We start from the raw sequence: 20,699 nt of genomic DNA, 5'->3' as shown, positions 1-20,699 counted from the left end.
GGTGGAGGCATTGCCCTCTACATCAAGAAATGGATAGAATGTGAAGAGCTGTCCCTGAGGAACAGCCACGAACAGGTTGAAAGCTTATGGGTAAGAATCAGAGAATGAGGCAACAAAGGGAACCTTGTGGCTGGTGTCTACTACAGGCCGCCTGATCAAGGAGAGCCTACTGATGAAGCCTTCTTCCTCCAGCTACAGAAGGTTTCACGCTTGCAAGCTCTTGTCCTACTGGGGGACTTCAACCACCCTGACATCTGCTGGAAAAGTAGCAAGGTGAGCTGTAGGCAATTCAGGAGACTCCTGGAGTGCATTGAGGATAACTTCTTAAGCCAGGTAATAGACAGCCCTACCAGAGTGGATGCAATACTGGACCTGTTGGTCACCAACACAAGTGAGCTAATCGGTGACATCAAGATTGGAGGCAGCCTGGGCTGCAGTCATCATGCACTGGTGGAGTTCGCAGTACTGAGGGATATGGGTCAGGCAAAGAGTGAAGTCAGGACCCTGAATTTTAGGAAAGCAAACTTCAGCTCTTCAAGGAGTTAGTCAATAGGACCCCCTGGGAAACTGCCCTCAGGGACAAAGGAGCAGAACAGAGCTGGCAGATCTTTAAGGACGCTTTCCATAGAGCGCAAGAGCTCTCAATACCCAGGTGTAAGAAATCGGGAGAGGAAGGCAAGAGACCAGCATGGCTGAGTCGAGACCTGCTGGTCAAACCAAAGAGTGAGAAGGAAATGCACAGACAGTGGAAGCAGGGACAGGTATCCTGGGAAGAGTATAGGGACAATGCCCGCTTGTGTAGGGATGGGGTCAGGAAGGCCAAGGCGCAGATGGAGCTGAACTTGGCAAGGCATGCAAGGAATAATAAGAAGGACTTCTACAGGTATGTCAGCCAGAAAAGGAAGGTCAAAAAAAGCATCCCCCCTCAATGAGTAAGAGTGGCAAACTGGTATCAACGGACGAGGAGAAGGCTGAGGTACTCAACAATTTCTTTGCCTCAGTCTTCACTGGCAACTTCTCTTCCCACACCTGCCAAGTGGATGGACCGCACGATGGGTCCCTCCCACTGTAAGAGAAGATCAGGCTCATGACCACCTGAGGAACCTGATGAGATGCATCCCAGAGTCCTGAGGGAATTGGCTGATGTAGCTGCCAAGCCACTCTCCATGATATTTGAAAAGTCATGGCAGTCAGGTAAAGTTCCCAGTGACTGGAAAAGGGGAAACATTGAACCCATTTTTAAAAAGGGTAGAAAGGATGACCCTGGGAACTACCGACCTGTCAGCCTCACCCTCTGCCTCGGAAGATCATGGAACAGATCCTCCTAGAAGCTATGCTAAGGCACATGGAGGAGAGGGAGGTGATTCAAGACTGCCAGCATGGCTTCACCAAGGGCAAGTCCCACCTGACCGGCCTTCTGTGATGGAGTGACTGCATCAGTGGACAAGGGAAGAGCTATGGATGTCATCTATCTGGACTTCTGTAAAGCCTTTGACACAATCCCCCGCAACATGCTTCTTTCTAAGTTGGACAGATATGGATTTGACGGGTGGACTGTTCAGTGGATGAGGAGCTGGTTGGATGGTTGCATCCAGAGGGTAGTGGTCAATGGCTCAATGTCCAGATGGAGATCGGTGACAAGTGCTGTCCCTCAGGGGTCCATACTGGGACCAGTGCTGTTTAATATCTTCATCAGTGACACAGAGAGCAAGATCGAGTGCACCCTCAGCAACCGTGCAGATGACACCAAGCTGAGTGGTGCAGCTGACACGCCTGAGGGACAGGATGCCACCCAGAGGGACCTGGACAAGCTCGAGTAGTAGGCCTGTGCGAACTCCATGAGGTTCAAGTGCAAGGCCCTGCACCTGGGTAGGGGCAAACCCTGGTATCAATACAGGCTGGGGGATGAAGGGATTGAGAGCAGCCCTGCAGAAAAGGACTTGGGGGTACTGATGGATGAAAAGCTGGGCATGAGCCAACAATGTGCACTCGCAGCCCAGAAGGCCAACCATATCCTGGGCTGCATCTAAAGAAGCATGGCCAGCAGGTCGAGGGAGGTGATTCTGCCCCTCTGCTCTGCTCTGGTGAGACCCCACCTGCAGTACTGCGTCCAGCTCTGGAGCTCTCAGCACAGGAGAGACATGGACCTGTTGGAGCAGCTCCAGAGGAGGGCCACAAAAATGATCAGAGAGATGGAACGTCTCTGCTATGAGGACAGACTGAGGGAGTTGGGGTTATTCAGCCTGGAGAAGAGAAGGCTCCAGGGAGACCTTATTGTGGCCTTTCAGTACTTAAAGGGGGCCTGTAAGAAAGATGGGGACAAACTTTTTAGCAGGGCCTGTTGCAATAGGACAAGGGGTAATGGTTTTAAACTAAAAGAGCGTAGATTTAGACTAGATAGAAGGAAGAATTCTTTTACGATGAGGGTGGTGAAACACTGGAACAGGTTGCCCAGAGAGGTGGTAGATGCCCCATCCCTGGAAACATTCAAGGTCAGGTTGGATGGGGCTCTGAGCAACCCGATCTCGTTGAAGATGTCCCTGCTCATTGCAGGGGGTGTGGACTAGATGACCTTTAAATGTCCCTTCCAACCCAAACTGTTCTATGATTCTATGAAATTTACTGCATAGTGCAAATGACTGACAACAGGACGGAGTGATGACATCGAGACAAAATTATGAAAGCCCTTCAATCCAATGAGCATTCATTGGATGTGGAGTGTATTCACTGTCCTTTTACAATTCTGAATCACATAAATATACCCCAATTATTAATGGCAAGTGTTAGCAGCTCCATTTTAATCAGCTCACATACTCTAAGAACAGGACTGATGTATCACTTAGTTTTCTATTTAGGCCAGTAATCTTTATTTATACAATGTAAATTTAAGTGCACTGAGAAATGATTGAACACTCTCAGAAAAATTATACTTGGAGTAGGTATTTCACATGAAACTTTAAAAATGTAAAATTAAAATCTCTATCCCTCATTATTCTTCCCTGCCCCTTTTGCTGGGTGATACGAAAATGAAGGCAGGGTTGTTGAGAACTAATTACTTTTCATCCTTTTTTTCAGTTAACGTGACCCTTTGTACTGTGGGGCTCAGTGCTGGTTTTCTGCATCTAGTTGCGTGTATGAAATGCTAGTGTTTTACCTCATCTATAGCAATTTTTATTGTATCAAAATAAGAAAAAATACCCTAGAACTGGGCTCGTCCAGGTTTTAGAAGAATACTTCTCTGAGCGCCGGTGAAGGCTCAAAGGTTCTTGGAGCCAGTCGCTCAAACTGGTGTTCCCATCATTTGTCCAGTCTGCTCTTCTCTTAGCTAAACAAATGCAGCTCCTAAAACGTTTCCTGAAGGTGACGTTTTTTACATTTTCTCCAGTTCCTGTTGCTTTCCCATCTGTCTATATCTTTCTGAGAACATGGTGAATAGACTCAATTCCAGTCCTCCAGAATGAGCAAAAGAGCAGAGTAGCTCTCCCATGTGCCTTACAAGCATGAGGATTGCCCCTCCTTGCAATGTTTTGTGCTGTGCTGAGAAGTTTTCCATCCTTTGTTTTTGTATGTGAGGTATGCAGTATTTAAGAGTGGCAATGTTTACATTTGTCTAATGTAATACGGCAATAACGGTGACTTCTAAAATATCTTCCATGGAAAAACACAAATGTCAACTCAGCTGTATCTGCATTTGGCATCTAGCTTTTCTTTTTTTTAAGTAAGGACCAAAGTAGTGGCCAGAATGTCAAAATGTGCACTTGCTTTCTATATATTATACATACAGAATTTGTGTGCATGCCCATTCATGTACGCAGACTTTGATTACTCAGTTCCTGTGTATGTCATTGACAGGGAAAGTTTTTTAAGAAATCCTCCTCATTCTGGAGGTGTCTAAAGGATTTTTAAATAGCCCAACTAAGGTACTTAAGGGGAAATGTGCGTGTATTTGCAAAATAAATTTGGGATTTTCCTCTGTTTGGTGGCAGTGGGCAAGCCACTCCTTTTCAATCCAGTCTTCTAGAAAAATACACATGGCAGCAGTGGTACATAACTGACATGACTGATAGTCACAGATGAATTATTACTCAGTTGCTTCAGTCTCAAAAATGAGATTTTCCTTTTAAGTTACACTGTGGAGTGTTTGCAGAAGGCATGCAGACAGCACAAGGAACCTCCATGGGTAAGCACAGTTTCAGTACGAATTTGTTAAGTACTTTTTAATTTTATGCACTTTGAGCCCTACTGTGTGACCTTCTCTACAACGCTGTTATTGTGTCAAAGTAAGAACAAGCATTGGAACAGGACGTGCCTGAGTTTTCAAGAAATATTGCTCCAAAGCCTGTGAGAGACTCATACGGAAATAATTTCCTCTTAATAGAGTTGCTCTCTCTTGCTCTGGTAGTGCCATGGTTTAACCCCAGCCGGCAGCTAAGCCCCACCCAGCCGCTCCCTCACTCCCCCTCAGCGGGATGGGGGAGAGAATCAGAAGAGTAAAAGTGAGAAAACTCGTGGGTTGAGATAAAGACAGTTTAATAGGGAAAGCAAAAGCCGTGCACGCAAGCAAAGCAAAACAAGGAATTCATTCACTACTTCCCATGGGCAGGCAGGTGTTCAGCCATCTCCAGGAAAGCAGGGCTCCATCACATGTAATGGTTACTTTGGAAGACAAACGCCATCACTCCAAACGTCCCCCCTTCCTTCTTCTTCCCCAGCTTTATATACTGAGCATGATGTCATATGGTATGGAATAGCCCTTTGGTCAGTCAGGGTCAGCTGTCCCAGCTCTGTCCCCTCCCAACTTCTTGTGCATCCCCAGCGTCCTCGCTGGTGGGGTGGGGTGAGAAGCAGAAAAGGCCTTGACTCTGTGTAAGCACTGCTCAGCAAGAACAAAAACATCCCTGTGTTATCAACACTGTTTCCAGCACAAATCCAAAACACAGCCCCATACTCCCGTATGTATGGGGCCCCATAGCCCCAAAACATAGATACTGTGAAGAAAATTAACTCCATCCTAGCCAAAACCAGCACAGGTAGGAGAGAAGAAGCAGTCAGACCAAGCTTTGAACTTCTCAGGCTTTTTTCTTCCTAGTTTCTTGGCATGAAAATATTCCATGCAGACCTACCTTTCATTTGTTAAGCAGAGTATTTCGAATTTTGCTGCTTCTAAAGCTGTTCACAAAAAGAATAGTTCATTCCAGGACGTGGCTCTCTACCCTGAAAAAAGTAAGTTCCCCTAGGTTTATATAACTAATGGTCAGTCTCAAGCCCTTCAGTTTCTAACTAAGAGAGCTAAACTCCTAACCCCCTAATGTTGGAAGCTCTATTCCGCAGCCTGGTTTAACATGAAGTGTTGCTGCTTGTGTTTGCAGATTCGAAACGTGGCAGCCAACCTCTGTGTGGACAGTAAACACGGAGCCATGGGGACTGAGCTGAGGCTAGACATCTGTGTGAAGGATGGCTCAGAACGGACGTGGTCACATGAACAGGTATTTTATCGGTGGAAAGAGAAACACAGTGTAAAATTGTTGCTTCTCTTCTCCAGTTTCTAAACATTTCTCTGAGGGCTTCTCCTTTTCCTAAGGCAAAGCAGGGTGTAGAAATAAATTGTGAATGATTGCTGACTTTAATGGCTTTTACAAAGTGCTCTTTAACATAACCTCAGAAATTCCAACCACCACCTGGGCTGTATATTCTTCTTAATTTCCAAAAGGAATTGCAATGCCCAAAGAGCTTTTGGGTGCCCCATTCTCACCCACTGTGTCATGAAAACATGTTGATTGTGGTTCAGTTACCTGAAAATATTTTAAATATAGTACCTGGGCTTGTAAAGCTCTAGTGGTTTTCTGCTTCTATGCTTTCATCTCAATAAGGTCAATAAGCAGTTATATTTTAAATTAACATGAGGTATAAGTGAGATAAATGAGTAAAAGCTAGAAAGAAAGAGTTTCACAAAGACAAGGGATGATAAAGACTCAAAAAAAGCTTTTATCTAGGCTGGTTAGGTAGAAAAATATTAGCTCTCAGGAGTACAGAGGAAAAGAGCTCTGATTTGTATTCATTGTGGCTGTCAGTGCCTTAGGAAAGGGATCATGACCCACAGGCTATGGGTCTGGCCAACGTGAGCAAAGAGAATCTGGATGAAAAGTACAACCTAACCATTTATTAGCAATTTTAGTGAATGTGCCTTTCACAGGGCAAGGTCCCAGATTAGAAAAACTTCCCAATGCTGAGGAGAAAAATTGACCTGGCAGTTGCACATGACACTTTGTAAAAGCTTAAAAGCTCAGGAGAGAGGAGTTCTGAGAGGTATCTGAAGTGCTGAGGTCAAGCAATCATTCTCTGAGGATACCGAGAAATGCAGGGGGAGAGGTGCAAGTCAATGAAACAGGGAAGCTGAAGGATGATCACAATTTAGGTAAGTGCCAACGTGGGAAAAAGAAAGTTGCTGAAAGAAGGCTTCTTCACATAGCTACCAAAGATGTAGCTCAGTGATAGGATGCCAAGACTAGATAAATATAATCCTGTTTTGTTTTTGAAAGACATCCAGTAATTCAAGCAATTAATTGAAGGAAGTTGTATGGTCCAGACTAGATCATCACAGTGCTCTCTGGCTTTAAAATCTGCAAACCTGAAGAGCTCCAAACCCTCCTCAAGAAGGCAGGGAGTCCTGAGGCTGCCAGAGATGAGAGAAAGGAGGGAAGAAAACTGGATGAAAAAGTGAGAGAAGAAAAAAATGTAGCAGGGAAAGCAGAGAAGAGGGAGACTTGAAATATCCTTTGAAAGAGTAAGTGCTTGCGAGGAAGGGGAAGGGATGCAGAGGGAGAAGGATGGGGAGGAATCTGTGTTTCAGTGTACCCCAGTGCATTGCGACGTTTGGGATCAGACTCGATGTAAAGGTCTCATCCTATACTAACGACGAAGAGTGACCTCATTAAAATAAAGAGGGTTAAGCCAGCACGAAAGGAGTTCAACCAGCCAGCTCCTCGGAGCGCAGAACCAGAACTAGGAAGCCTCAACGCGTGCTCCAGGGACAGCATGCATTACTTCTGCCGGGCCGGTGCGGAACGGCGCGTACCTTCTCCCTGCAGGGCAGCGGGGAAAGCACCGCAAGGGAACACCGCGCCCACCCGGGCCGCGCGGTTGCGTTGGGAAAGGTCTGCCAAGACGCAAGGCAAGCCATTTCATCCAGTTTGCGGAACAGTTCAGTGACTTCTCCGGGCTGCCGAGGCGGGGCGGGGGCGATGCGCCTTGCCAGGCGTGCCTCCTCCTCCTCTTCCTCCTGCTGCTGCTGCTGCTGCTGCTGCTGCTGCTCCTGCTGCTGCTGCTGCTCCTGCTCCTGCTGCAAGTCGGCAGCCGGGCAGCAGAGGGCAGCTCCGGACAAGCGGAAGGCGCCTCGACGCAAAGGCAGCTTAATGCACTGGCAGCTCTGACACTCTTTAACCCTTAAAACAATCTCTTTTCTTTCGTCTGGATTCGTTTGTTGGGGGGCTTGGGGGGGGTTGGGTTTGTTTGGTTTTTTTGTTCCCCAGGAGGGAGCACTGCATTCAAAGGTTGTTCGTCCCACTGGTAGGAACACAGTTACCGACAGTTTATCCACTTGTCAATCAAAATCCTAGAAATAATGCAAGAAATGTTAAAGAATCTTAGAAGATAATTAGGGTAATAAATAAATAAAATTATAATGTATTTATAAATATAAATAATATAAGTAAATATAATGGAATTTCTTATAATAAATAAATGTAATTTCACTTTCTCCTAGAAAGGAACTTTATTTTCTAAAACTAGAAAATAGAAGTTTTAGAAGAAAGATGATTTTGTGTCTTACCTTACCAGATAAGGACCTGGCATAACATCTACTACTGTATTGCTGGGCAACTTTTTATTTGCATAATTTTAGTAGTGGTAATATCCTCTTGGTTTCTGGATGAGTTTAGAAACAAAGAGAAACAAAGTTTACTCAAGTATTCAGACTCCTGGTATGAGACACGTTCATCCAGCTGATATATTTCAAGGGTGAGTTTGTGCAAGGTACAGATTTTAAAGATAACAGGTGAGAAAGAAAGGAAAGAATTACAGAATCTTATAAACTAAAAGATGAGGCGAACGAGGGAGTAGGCCTGGCTAAAACTCAGAATTTCTATCCCATAGGAAGTTACAGTATGTGCAAAATATTTCATCCAGAGGAGAACCTTCAGTTTTCCTCTAGAAAAGAAATTCTGAAAAATTTTAATTTTAGAAGGTCAAAATATTTTGGTGATGCAGGGCTTGGGGGATTTTTTTCAGAAACAAGATAGCATCCTTTTTCCTGAAGTTTCCCTGGGCTGACAGTGGAGGGACTGTGCGCACTTGTGTTAGCACCTGGGCTTCCACTACTCCAGCCATAGCCAACACCTCCGTGCCCTGTAGCCCCCCAGGAACCTGCAGGGCAAAATCTCACCTTCCAACCTGGCAAGTAAAATCTGTCTCTATATTGGTGACAGTTGACAGAAGTGAAAATACTCCCACAAAGTGTGTCTTAGATTGGTATATTTTGGTGGAAATTTCTTGACTGACTCTCCATACTCAATCCCAAAGGCTGCCCAGTCAGGAACATTAGCACATGTAAGACTACAGTCTAACGAAACATCTCCCGAGGAGAGAAGGGTTGTGATCTTCCACTTGCACCACAGTAAACTGTGAAGATTAACTTTGTTAAAGAGTGTTTGGGAACAACTGCTGAACACCTGACCAACCCTTAGAGAGCTCCTCTTTATTGCTTGTATCTTCTTGAGTTTGTTGCCTACATGATTTCTATAGATGCCAGTAGAAATTAGCAGTATTAATGAAAATATCAAGCATTTTGTTATCATATTTCAAATAGCGTGAATTGAAACTGAGCTGGTCTTGTAACTTCTGGTATAAATTTACAGGGAGTTCAGTGGCAAAATATAGTAGCTTGATGTGATCAGTGCAGCAGGTGTCGGTGCTGACGCTAGATAGAGATATGATCCTTTGTGCCACTTGACGCGTGTCACGTTACAAGGGCAGGAATTAAAAGCTGACAGTCTCAGCAGCTCTGTTGGGGGACGCAGCCCTGTAGCAGCCCCCAGAGAAGGAGGAGACCTTCCACCCCAGGGCTGTACGAGCCCCGGCGGGCAAACAGCAGACAAAATGTTCATGGGGCACTTGCAGGCTTTCTGGTGAACAGGAGAAGGGTGGGAAGCGAGGATGAGTGTCGCTGTGGTTCCTGGAAACTTCCCCAGAATTAAAAAACAGAGGGGAAGGAAAGGGGCAGGAGGATGGTACGGCATGGCGTTCTTCCACCTCTGTCTTCCCAGAGCTAACTTCTGGCTTCAGGGGAAACTGGGGCTCCACGGGGGTGATAACCAGCAGCAAAGGAAAATGACAGGCATCGCTCTATCTTCTCAAGTCCCCCAGCCTGGCCAGGGAGTAGGTGGACAGGCATCATCTCTAACACAGCACAGCAAGTAGCCATGCAGCCTGCCCAGCTCTTTCTTCTGTACTTGGAGGTATAGTTCAAGGCAGAGCCCAGTTCTGAAACATGGCGTTTCATCTTTGTGCGGGGCACATGTCCACTCAAGTCTTAACGCCGTAGTCAGAGTGCAAGGGCAGCTGACGGACCCCAGCCAGGCAGCAAGTAACTGAACAACGTTGTCAGGCTGGAAAGCATTAATGGTATCAAAAGGGCCTTTGTCCTATAGATGGTCCCAAGCCAATGGCTGTATCAGGCAATTATTTTTCAGGCCCCGTGCCAATTATAAACGAAGCTGGGAAGCTGTATTTTCCCCAGTTACTGCATGACAGGGCTAGGCTGCATGAAAAGCTAAAGCATGAGGGCTGAGCACTGCTTGGTTGCAAATGCAGAGGATGGGGCCATGTTTTACAGGCTCTGTGGTAGGAGACAAGGTGGAGGAGGAGAATGAGCATCCGCTGAGCCAGGGTAGAGGGTTTTGTGGGTCCAGCAGGGAGCAGTGAACAGCAGCCCCACAGATGGAACGTGAAGAGCCAGCCTGCTGTTTGTTAATAATGTGTCTGGAAATTTAGGTGCAGCCTTGTTTCAAATCAACAAGCAGACAGGAATGAATGAAGGGTACAAAGCTTAGGTCAAAGGAACAACAAAATCCAAAGTGACAGGTGGTGGCAAAGCAGAGCATTACGTACCCAGGGCTTTAGCTAATAACATGTAGCATTGTCGCACATTATGCAGAGGAAAGATAATTTTTATATCAGCCAGATTTAGTGTTAAATAGAGAGAATTTGCTGTATAATATAGGATAGCATAGAATTATGAGATTGGAAGGACCATAGGCCTTCAAATTTTATCTATAAGTACAAGATTTTAATATTAATTGGGTGTACAGAGAAGCATAACCTTTTTTGTGATCAATTTTTTTCTCTTCTCCCTCCTAGTCCTAAAACTGTGTTTCTGTCCCAACTAGGTTGATTTTATAATAGTATCACTAGGGAGAAAACATACTTGTTGATTTAAAAATGAAACTGTTTTACAAAACAGGAGGCTAAGAAAGAGGAAAAAGAATATGTGCTAGTCTAAACATTGAGATCTGGTATTACAAGATCCTGGTTTTCAGTGGAAGGGAATAAAAAACCGCTATCTGTTACCACGTCTTGACTTTCAAACAGGACAGGGCCCTGGCGGTCTTCAGAAACCACATAGGAGTGGAAAGGGCAAAAGGATGCTCTGAATCAGTATGATCTGATTTAAAAGCTAGCTTGAGCTCTTTCAGGTGTACCGATGCATTCAGTGGGGTAGTCGTCCTCAGGCCAAGGTCCAGAGAGCAGCAGGAATTGGCCCCTCAGCTCACCAGTCACGCACAGAATGAGAAATTTGGAGAGCCACCCACTGGGAAAGCTGAGGAAGGTCCTGCAAGAGGATCTCTCTCTTGTAGTAGCGATGAGAGTGAGAATGTCGCAGAACCACTGTTCCACGCCATTCCTCTAGGTATTTGTTATTCATCACTTTGAGCTCTAGGTTTATTACTGAGCTGTAGAAAGGTAAAGGGTAAGAGAAAGGAAATGGCTTTTGTTGTTTTTTTCCTTATAGGAAAATCATCTCAGGCTTCTCTTTTTCTAAAGAAGCAGCAGCGTAGCTTTTTTCTGTACCAAATCTTACTTCTGAGTTTGCTTGTGAAATGATAAGTTATCTTTGTAAGGAGTCCATGATGCTGCTTCCAAGAAACATGAAGAAGAGTGGAAAAAGACTTAACCTTTTAAAAAGCAGGATTTGGTTTGAAAATGAAGTTAAAGCTGCCCACTGCATTTTACTGCAGATAAATGAAAAATGCACTCTGGGAGAAAGAATAAATAAGCAGGACATGGGGCAGACTGAGAAAATGCTGTCTAGAAAACCTGTAACACAGAAGTAAATAGGGAGTGACAGCAGCTAACAGAGAGAACAAGGGCTTACAGTGAGACACACACACAAAAAGGGGTAAATCTTCAGATATATGCTTGTATTTTGTGCGTGCAAGCTGAGGGAAACAGTAGCGCCTCTCAAATGTGGCATTTGGAGGATGGTACAGCATTGAAGATGAGCATTTTTAAAAGCTGTATCTTTTATGAAGACCATGCAAAGAAGATAGCTATCATAATGAAACGGGTCAAATCTGGGAAATGCAACAGAAGTATTCAGGATCAGACCCATAAGACACCAAGCTTCAGTTTGGGTTTGTAGATACTGGTTCTATCAGGGAACGTACACGCTGCAGGGAGCAGGGTGCTAGGACCGAAGCAACCCTGAGATGAGGCAGCTGCGGTGCTGGAGGCAGTCTGAGCACAGTGTGGGAGCTGCTTCTCCGGATAACGAGCCTGAGTGCAGTTCCACATAAACCATCACAGCCAGTTTCCACTAGCAAAGTTTGCTCGTTTAAAGAGAGCTTCACTTTCTCAATGTTATGTTTCTGTTTATACTATGGAAAATCAAAAGTCACAGAGAAAGCCAAAGAACAGCACTGACACCAAAAAAAAAAAAAGGAAAGAAAAAAACCTCTCACAGCTCTCAGCAGAGCTTCTAGGTAGCAGTTTACAACCTGCAACCTGTTTTCTGCAAGGATTGGTCCATGGGAAAGGAAAATGCACTCTGCATCTTTAAATTTGGTGCTGTCAGACCTGTCACCTTCATCTGATGACTGAAAGGCTGCAGTGTCGCAGCATCATTTCAGACAGCTGGTGTCTGATTGAGAAAGATTCCTCTATTAACTGTGAGCCTCCACGATTCCTCTTGGGCAGCGAGAAAAAGGGCTTTAACAAGCTGCCTGTAGCTCACAGGTTTCACAGTAGAAGGATGAAGATCAATTAACGTGTGTTGTTTGGGGGAAAAAGACAGTCGAGAGAGGATATGCTAAGTGTCCTGGATCAGCAGAAGGAAACTGTTCATTAAACATGGGAAGAATGCTATGATGGGAAGATCTCTCTAGGTAGCTTCTTCAGACCCAAATGAGAGCTAGAGGAACATCACTGGCAGAGGCTTTCTGAGTGCTAGGTAGCGGTAGTCCTAGTGCATACGAGTGCTGCTGTACCTGGGGTAACTCAAGGCTTTAATACAGCATATCCCCTCTCCTCTCCACGGTACTGTGTCACCAGAGATTGTTTTCTTCCCTGCCATAGGGACTGTGCCTTCCTGGGGTATATTCCACATCACTGTTGATCCACTTTAATTAAGGCAGTTGGCACCACCAAATCGTACCCAGGCAGGATCTCATTTAACCAGCAGCTGGGATGCGCAGAGTAGGGAAACGTGCCTCAAGCTTTGTGTGTGGTTTTAAACGTTTTTGACTAGTAATACATCGTGATATCGCCTGATTGTTTTTCTAGCTCTTCACCTTTGGTTGGAGAGAAGACATCCGCCCTGGGGAGCCACTTCACACCAGGAAGTTCTGCTTCGACGCCATTTCGCACAGTAGCCCCGTCACGCTGTATGACTGTCACGGGATGAAGGGAAACCAGCACTGGAGCTATAGGAAGGTTGGAGTCACTCTGGGGCATCGCAGAGGTTCAGACTGTCTTGAGCCTATATTCAGTTTAGCACAGGCTTGTGTTTTCCATCAGAGAAGTTTTGTTTTAAAATCCACCCGGTCTTATTCCAATTTAATTTTGCGGTAATCTCTCTAGATTATGTTCCTTTTGAGCGTTCAGCTATTTAGGTCAAATTTAAATGAAAATGGATCTGATCCAGCTCAGAGGGTGTCTGTGTTGGATCTGTTCCCTGAAAGGTGTTTTGCCATTCTGGTGCTTCAAGATGCTTGTGTCATTTTAACAGAGGCACTGTTGGAAATATTTTTGTCCAATATGACAGCAGCAAGAAATGCTGCTAATGAGATAAATATTATTATTTTACTACATTTTAAAGATTACAAGTGGCAGAAAAATCTCCCTCAAAAAAAAAAAAAAACCCAACCCAACATTAAAAGCACTGCTGGAAGCCCAAAGAAGGCAGGAGTTTATAAATTGAAGATAAGCAGCTTAGACACTACTTTGATCTGCTAAATTTCAGCCCATTTTTATAAATCACTGGAAACAGGAGGTCAAGCTAGAAACTGTCAGAGCCTCATTTAGGGCAAAAAGTCCTGGCAATGCTACCGAGCTGTTGTTGTTAGGTTTTTTAAATGGTTAATCAGCAAGTTGCCTTGATTAAAGATTTCACTAATAAACTCCGTATTCCATGCAGGATAAGGACATGCATGTCCCTGAAGCACTGAGGATTCCTCTCACACATCCTTCACTCTTCTGTGACCACTGTGCCTTGCCCACCACCTTGCTTAAGCTGAGGCCAAAGTGCCAGGAATTGGACTTTGCCAGATAAACCTCAACAGTGGTTTCTAGTTTGAAATGATATATAGTAGAAAACTAATTCAGAACCATTAAAAATAGGTTTGCCCCAACCCTTTTTCTGAGTGCCTACTTATTAGCCTGTGCCTTTTTACCCTATTTATGTTGCAGTTGGAGATCTACCACAAGATTTTCCAAAACTGTAATCCCTTTGAAACTGAGGTATTACTTATAATAAAGTTAGAAGGTATGGGCCAGATATTTAGAGGACATAAATTGTCTGCACGGCTGTATTGCCGCATATCTAGCTTTATAATGCCATAATAATACCTTCTTGCCTCAAAACCCTTCTGATTTTATCTTTTTGCCTACCCAAGCTGCAAGAAAGAAGCTTTCATACCTTTAGCACTTCATTGGTGCCTAATGTAGCTGGTTCATAAGACAAAATGGAGGTCTGGAGCTGCCCTCTATAAGGCTCATCACCTTTGATGTGGACAGAATACAGCAGATAACTAAAAAAAAATGACATTTGAAAAAATACACAGTGTGATTTCTATTAAATCCTCTGCGCAGCTTCATTTTTCATTCCCAGAAGGCTGACAGGGCTCATATAAAAATTCCCAGTGCAAGGCAGGCATTTCCATCTCAGCAAGAAACACCACAAAATTTTGTTATGATGGAAGTATTGACATAGTCTTAACTGTAATACCAACCAGACAGCAAGCTGATTAGTTTGCATAAACCTTCAAATTAAGAAACTGCATTGGAATAATAGAATTACGTATACATGGTTTTCTGTAGGCTTAGTTTTAGTTTGACTACACAGTAAGTAGTTTTTTATTGTTTCACATAGTCTATTTTCTCAGATATAGGGCAGATTTACAGTAGAGATTTTTGGTGGTACAGCTATACCTCCAAAATCCTAATGATATAATCCTTATCTAGTTTTGAAAGCATCTTGGCAATAGGATTTATAGTGTTTTCCCCCCCGCAAAAAAAAACTGTACAAGAAAAGGATGTTATATCAGTTTAACTGCATCTGTACTAGAGCCCTTTACCTAGAGAATGGTGTGCTATTAAAATTGCACCCTAAATAAATAATAGTAGTAGTCTGGTTAAGCAAGAAGTGCCTCCTTTTACAAAACAGAGAGCAGATCAGCAGCTCTGTTGTTCTCTGCATCACTTACAGACACTGTAGCTTCCTAACGGTCACATATCCATCCTGCCAATAATTCTCCCCATGTTTTAGGAAAAATGACCTTGTTTGTCCGTATCTTATAAGATGCTTAACATGAAGCATTTCTTACCATACTGTCATACTGTTCCTATAAAACTAGAAGATAAGAGGTTTTTATTCGTTTAAGGATGAGTTTCTTCTCGTGATCATTTGCATCCTCAAGCCTCTGGTAAGAAGTTAGGGCTGTGAAGTGATTACAAAGCGCTGCAAATAAATACAGTTTGAAGCCAGGCACTGTTTTAAGATTCCATATTCTTGTAGCATAGAAACCCTAACAACCTGTATTTGGATACTGGCAGATAAAAACAGCTTAAATATTTTAGTGGCAAGTAGAAGATATTAATATTTTACTTTGGGTAAGGAGTGCTCTTCTGAAAAAATTTCCAGCTTATCCCCATTACCTGCACTTTTTTTCTCATTGCAGTGCAGTCTCAGAGTGTGCAAACTGAATTCTTTTCAGATGAATGAAACCAAAACTACCACCATAAACGTGTCAAAAAAGTATTCTTATTCCCATACTGCTAATTACATATACGGCTACACGTTAAACTACATCTGAGCAACTATTTGAAAGTCTAGTAAGTCTGTGATATTAAATAATCAGGTTTTTTAGGACCAATCCAAAATATTGGTCTATAATAAAACAGGCAAGTATGCCTTTAAGAAATCTCTGTAAGCAGCAATGGAGTAGAATGAATCCATGTAATACCATAAACACTACTATGGGTTGGAAATAGAAGAAAGTGAGTTTAATACTGGGAAAAAAAATATTGACACCATAATTGGGCTCCCATCAATGATGGGAGCAATGTGAGAAATTAGATAGACAAATGTAAATAACCTGAAATTATTAGAGATTTGGGAGAATAGTGGCTTTCCAAGTGAAAGCCATTTCCTTGACTCTATTTGAGATTCCTAAGCATGCCAGAGCCAAAGATCAATAGTGCCTACAAATTTCCATTCCTCCCAGTGAAGGAATACGCCTTTGGTTTTCAATATAGCATCATTCTGGGTTGCCATCGGTTCTGATAAAGTATGATTCAATTTACGTGCTCTAGTTCCATTAGTGCTATTTGTAGAGCACAAGTACCCAAGAGGGGTCTGATTTAGTAGGTCTTTAAAAAGAAACAATTGTGCAAAATCAATTTCATTATACTATAATTCTACTCTGAGCCTAGTGATTATGATAGATGCTAGATTGACGATGTCAAAAAACATGCCCAGACCAGCGTGGTTTGCTCATACTCTCCTGACAGCTTCAGGGACAAACTGTAAGAGTAAGTTCACTCTTCACACAGTAGGTACATAGATTATTTCCTCAGACAACCGAAGACATGACATTTTGATAGTGGCTTTTATCATATGGACATCTGTCCTGCTGAAACTGCGCTGGGGCTACCAGCTAATTTCAGATGAACTACTGCAGCCACCAGCTGATAATGACTTCCAGTTGCTATTGACCTTGGCCATAGTTATAGCAGTGACCTAGAAGAAATGAAAGGTTCTGTGTCTCATTACCAACCCCCTGAACTGTCGAAGCCCATTATCTTATGGAGAAGTTTCTCCTTCTCTTCAGACTTGCCTTCATGCAGAACAAAAAAAAAAAAATTTGCTCTGCTGTTTTCAGATGTTAGAAAAGTCTCCACAAGAGCTCTTGTGGGTTTTTAATATTGGTGTAAAGAGGAATTTATGTATTTCTCTTGAAAAGTTCTTCTTGGGGATGCACGCAACTGTTACCCCTTAAAGTCCTGAGCGTGTTTCCATTGAAATCTGTAAGAGCAGCAGGCTTTGACCTTAGGTCAGCGTAAGCTCAAGATGATAAAATTAATAGGCCTTTACATATGGCTAAGTCAGCCAGAAGTTTTTCCAGAGTGGTAACTGTGTCCCTGTTCTTAAAACATGCTCTTCTTTCCTAATAACCAGACTTTCTAAAATAAAGTATCAAGAATGCTTCACTCAAAAATTGCATCCCCTGGATATTTCTGTGAGAAGAAAGACTGTCAGCTCTCTTCGGAAAGGCTGGAGTGTTTTTCACAGCACCCTTTTTGTACTGAAGCAGTTTCCTTTCTTCTTGTACCAGCTATCCTATTAAAGCTTCTAGTATTCCAGCTGTGGCTTCCTAATAGCTTGGCTGATCCTCGTGCCCAGCTATGACGCAAGGAAAACCAGATGCCACCTTCCTCCAAGGCCCTACAGCAGGTGGGGTGGCCGTCGCATAGTCACCATGCCCTGGTTTTGGGCAGCACTGCTCCATCAGTCTCTCACAGAAGGACAGGAGGAGCTGGCAAGGTGCAAACCACCGTAGGGTGCCTGGGAGTTCTTGCAGACCTGCCTCCTAGTAAGGACACGACAGCCCTTTGTACGCTGTACAGTTATCCCCTTCTTGCAAGATAAAGTATCCTACCTGCTCACCTCGTAGAGCAAAACGGAGCACGGCAGAAAGGCCTCTACCCATTTGATTTAGTCCCGTCGGCTTTGATGGCATCCCTCTGAATTACACTCTTGTGTGTGTGTATTTACCCACTGTTTTGGGGGAAGGACAGATGCTGGAGGTGAAAACCAGTGTTTGTGAAAGGCAGATGTAACACCATCACCCTCAGCCAGAGCACGAGATGCTTTTGATTTTGCTTTTTGTTGCGTATGTTAAGATAAAAAAGGGCATTATACTTTACCAGTGTTTCACAACCCCCAAAATAAATCAATTTCATCTTTCCTAAATTAAAAAAAAAAACCTTTCTTTTTCAGAAGTGTTTTTAAATATCTACTATTTCTTATTGGTTTATTGTGTTATATTTATTTTTGTCTTCATGCTTCTTTTTTGAATGTGGGGTATTTTTAGTTAAAGAGAAGTTTCTGTATGATTGTCACTCAGCACCCAGAGCACTTCTGTGAGTTTTTAATCAATTGCAATTTGATCTGTACCTTGCTTTTTTTTTCTCTCACAAACTGGGCAAGCAGGCACATCCTGGATTACTATTAAAATACTGGCAGGGCATGTTTGGCATGGAGGGGAAAAGCCTGGATGCATTTTACAGGGAGTTGTCTGAAATTTATTTGAACAGATACAGTAAATGCATAGTCCCTGGAAACTTTCAAACTGTCTAATCACTCCCACATCTGTCTCTCTCAAACACGTGCCTATGTAAATTGAGTACGTTGAAAGTACCCAACCCACAAATACCAGTTGCTCGTCTGGGTAGTTCCTGCTTTAGCAAAGATTCACAGGTTATTTACAATTCTCTCCAGTTTTGTGACGTAAAAATTAATAAAACCAATCATCATAAATATCCTTTTTAAAGCAACTTAATCCATGCTTATCCTCCCAAAATCTCCATAGGGAGCTAAAACAGTGTTAGGATTTCCTTCTTATTAGGAGAGAGAGAGCATATTTCAGTGGCTGGTCTTATCGAGGCCATAGGCAAATTCTGCATTTCATGGGGTGAGAACTGAGGTCATCCGTCCTGGCTCTGTCTGTCCATTACACCACTTCAGTTAATAACTCCTTTTTAACGTCTTCCTCAAGTTTAAGAGTGTCCATTTTCCAGACAGATTGTTACAGATCCTCCTGCCCAGAAGCACAGTAGAAACTGTCAAAAACAAATCCAAACAAAAAACCCCCCACTCTTCAGGTTCAGACATTTAAATAGGATCCAGGGAAGCACATGATATGCAAAGATTATTAAAATACATTCTGTTTTTTCATTATATTATGTGGTTGTTAGTTAAAGACCAGAAGATGTCTCCTCATTCTTTCTTGAATCCCCAATTTCGTGAAGGATAATAACCCAAGGGAAAAAAACCACTCCATTCTCTACAGCTATTATTCTCTCTAATAATAGCTGCGGTTATTACACAAGGTTAGTGCAGAGAGACCAAAAAATCATTTCAGATAGGGCTGTGTTAATCCATGTTCTGTACAATGAGAACACTTCCGATGACTTGGCATTTGCTACTTAATTCTATTTTTTTCTCATTCCCGTAGGACAAAACTTTGTTCCATCCGGTAAGCAGCAGCTGCATAGATTGCAACCCAGCCGAGAAGAAGATTTTCATGAACAGATGTGATCCCTTGTCTGAAACTCAACAGTGGATTTTTGAACATATTAATGTGACTGTTTTAGAAAAATTTAACAGCAAGGCCAGTTCCTAGAAAGAAAAAAAAAAAATGAACACACCCAATTACATACAGACTGCAGACTACTTTTTCGCCAGCATCTGGGTCGAAGGAGTCAGGAATTAAATTTCCTAGATCCAGGAAATCTGTTCTGAGGATTAAGAAAATGCCACAGCAAGAGCCAGCAGGCTGTCCTTGTGGATGTACAGTATCTGAAGAACTTGGCCAAGAGCCTCACCGGATGCTGCTGAGAACTTCAGGCTGAAAATTCCCTTGCTGGTCGAGGGAAAAAAAATTGTTTAAAAACTGTTTAAAAGTACTCCAAGTTAATAAAGTAAAACAAAACTCTAGAGTTTCTCAGGTCAAATCCTGCTGTAGTGAGTAGCTCAGAACAGATGCTATAATTTGGGATGGGTATATGGTGTGCATGACGGCTACAGGAACCTGAAGAAATCCCAGGTTTTAGAACTAAACATGCTGGTAGAAGAATAATGATGTCCCAGCACTCCCTAGACAAGATATATGCTCTGTTGACATTCTCTTAATAAAAGGCTGGGTTAAGCAGGTTTAACCCTCAGAACTGCTGCAATTAATTTTAAATACCTCCCTTTTACATTCCATTCATTACCAAAATAGGAATGGTAGAAATCTTAGGGTCTAGAATTACACTGTAGTGAAGCATGAAATAAACTGTAAAGTTTTGCCCTCACATTTCCCCCCTTCAGGAAAAAAAGTGAAGCAATCGAATTTCTATACATGATATATTTAGCAATTATGATTCAAATCCCATTGTCACGCAAGGTGAGATTTTTTTTCAGTGACAAATATAACAGCAGCAGCTGCAGCATAATGGAAGGCTTGTGGACTAGCTGTCTTTTCTAAATGTAGAATCCTTACCAAAGTATAAATTAAATTCAAAATAGGCTGGAAAAAAAAACATCGGGAGAGTAGGAAATATTTGCATACTGCATGCTGAACTAGGTTAGTCAAATTAACGTTGGTACACCGCCATCACCTAAAAGCGTGTTGACTCCCTGCAGTGCAGCTTAAAAGATCTTGCAGAGATCTTGCAGTGCTCTTGACAGACAGGAGCGGAGAGAAAAATTGACATGAAACAAGTTGGGTGGTTTCAGAGTTTTTTAAATCCATGATGGAAATCACATGAACTTTCCAGAGTTAGCGAGTGAATGGTATCATAGATCTCATGACGGAGGAAACAAGAAGTGCAAACAAGTTAAATGTTACAATATTTTGATACTTTAGGCACAGGCACAATTCAGGGTAAGACAGACTTCTGTCACACTGATGATCATGATGGCCTGTGGTGTCCCTCAGACCCATCAAGCTGTTGGCATGAGAGGCCTCTAAAGCTTGTTTGGGGGGCTTATGGTTCTTCTCAGCAGAAGTCAGTTACTACCGATGTATGGAACATAATTGATAGGTTTGGGATTTTTCAAGGTAAGAGCAAGTATAAATTTATTATCAAGTAAGTACGTAGCCTGCTTTCACTTGGAAGATGAATTTACAGATGAAAGCACCATAAATGCAGGTAGATCACAT

General features: G+C 42.9%; 1 protein-coding gene across 1 annotated transcript in view; it reads left to right on the top strand.

The window, feature by feature from the left end:
* GALNTL6 (polypeptide N-acetylgalactosaminyltransferase like 6) overlaps window positions 1-19,175 on the top strand; it is a 489,200-nt gene extending 470,025 nt beyond the window's left edge. Inside the window, exons 11-13 of the mRNA XM_072862275.1 lie at window positions 5,370-5,486; window positions 12,835-12,984; window positions 19,008-19,175. Of these exons, the coding sequence (XP_072718376.1) occupies window positions 5,370-5,486; window positions 12,835-12,984; window positions 19,008-19,175 (435 nt within the window). The remainder of the gene's footprint in view (window positions 1-5,369; window positions 5,487-12,834; window positions 12,985-19,007) is intronic.
* The last annotated feature ends 1,524 nt before the right edge of the window (window positions 19,176-20,699 follow it).

The sequence above is a fragment of the Ciconia boyciana genome, chromosome 5, assembly GCF_034638445.1.
Source record: "Ciconia boyciana chromosome 5, ASM3463844v1, whole genome shotgun sequence".
NCBI classification, from domain to species: domain Eukaryota; kingdom Metazoa; phylum Chordata; class Aves; order Ciconiiformes; family Ciconiidae; genus Ciconia; species Ciconia boyciana.
Note: the sequence above shows the minus strand (reverse complement) of the source record. Positions and strands in the feature narration are given on the sequence as shown.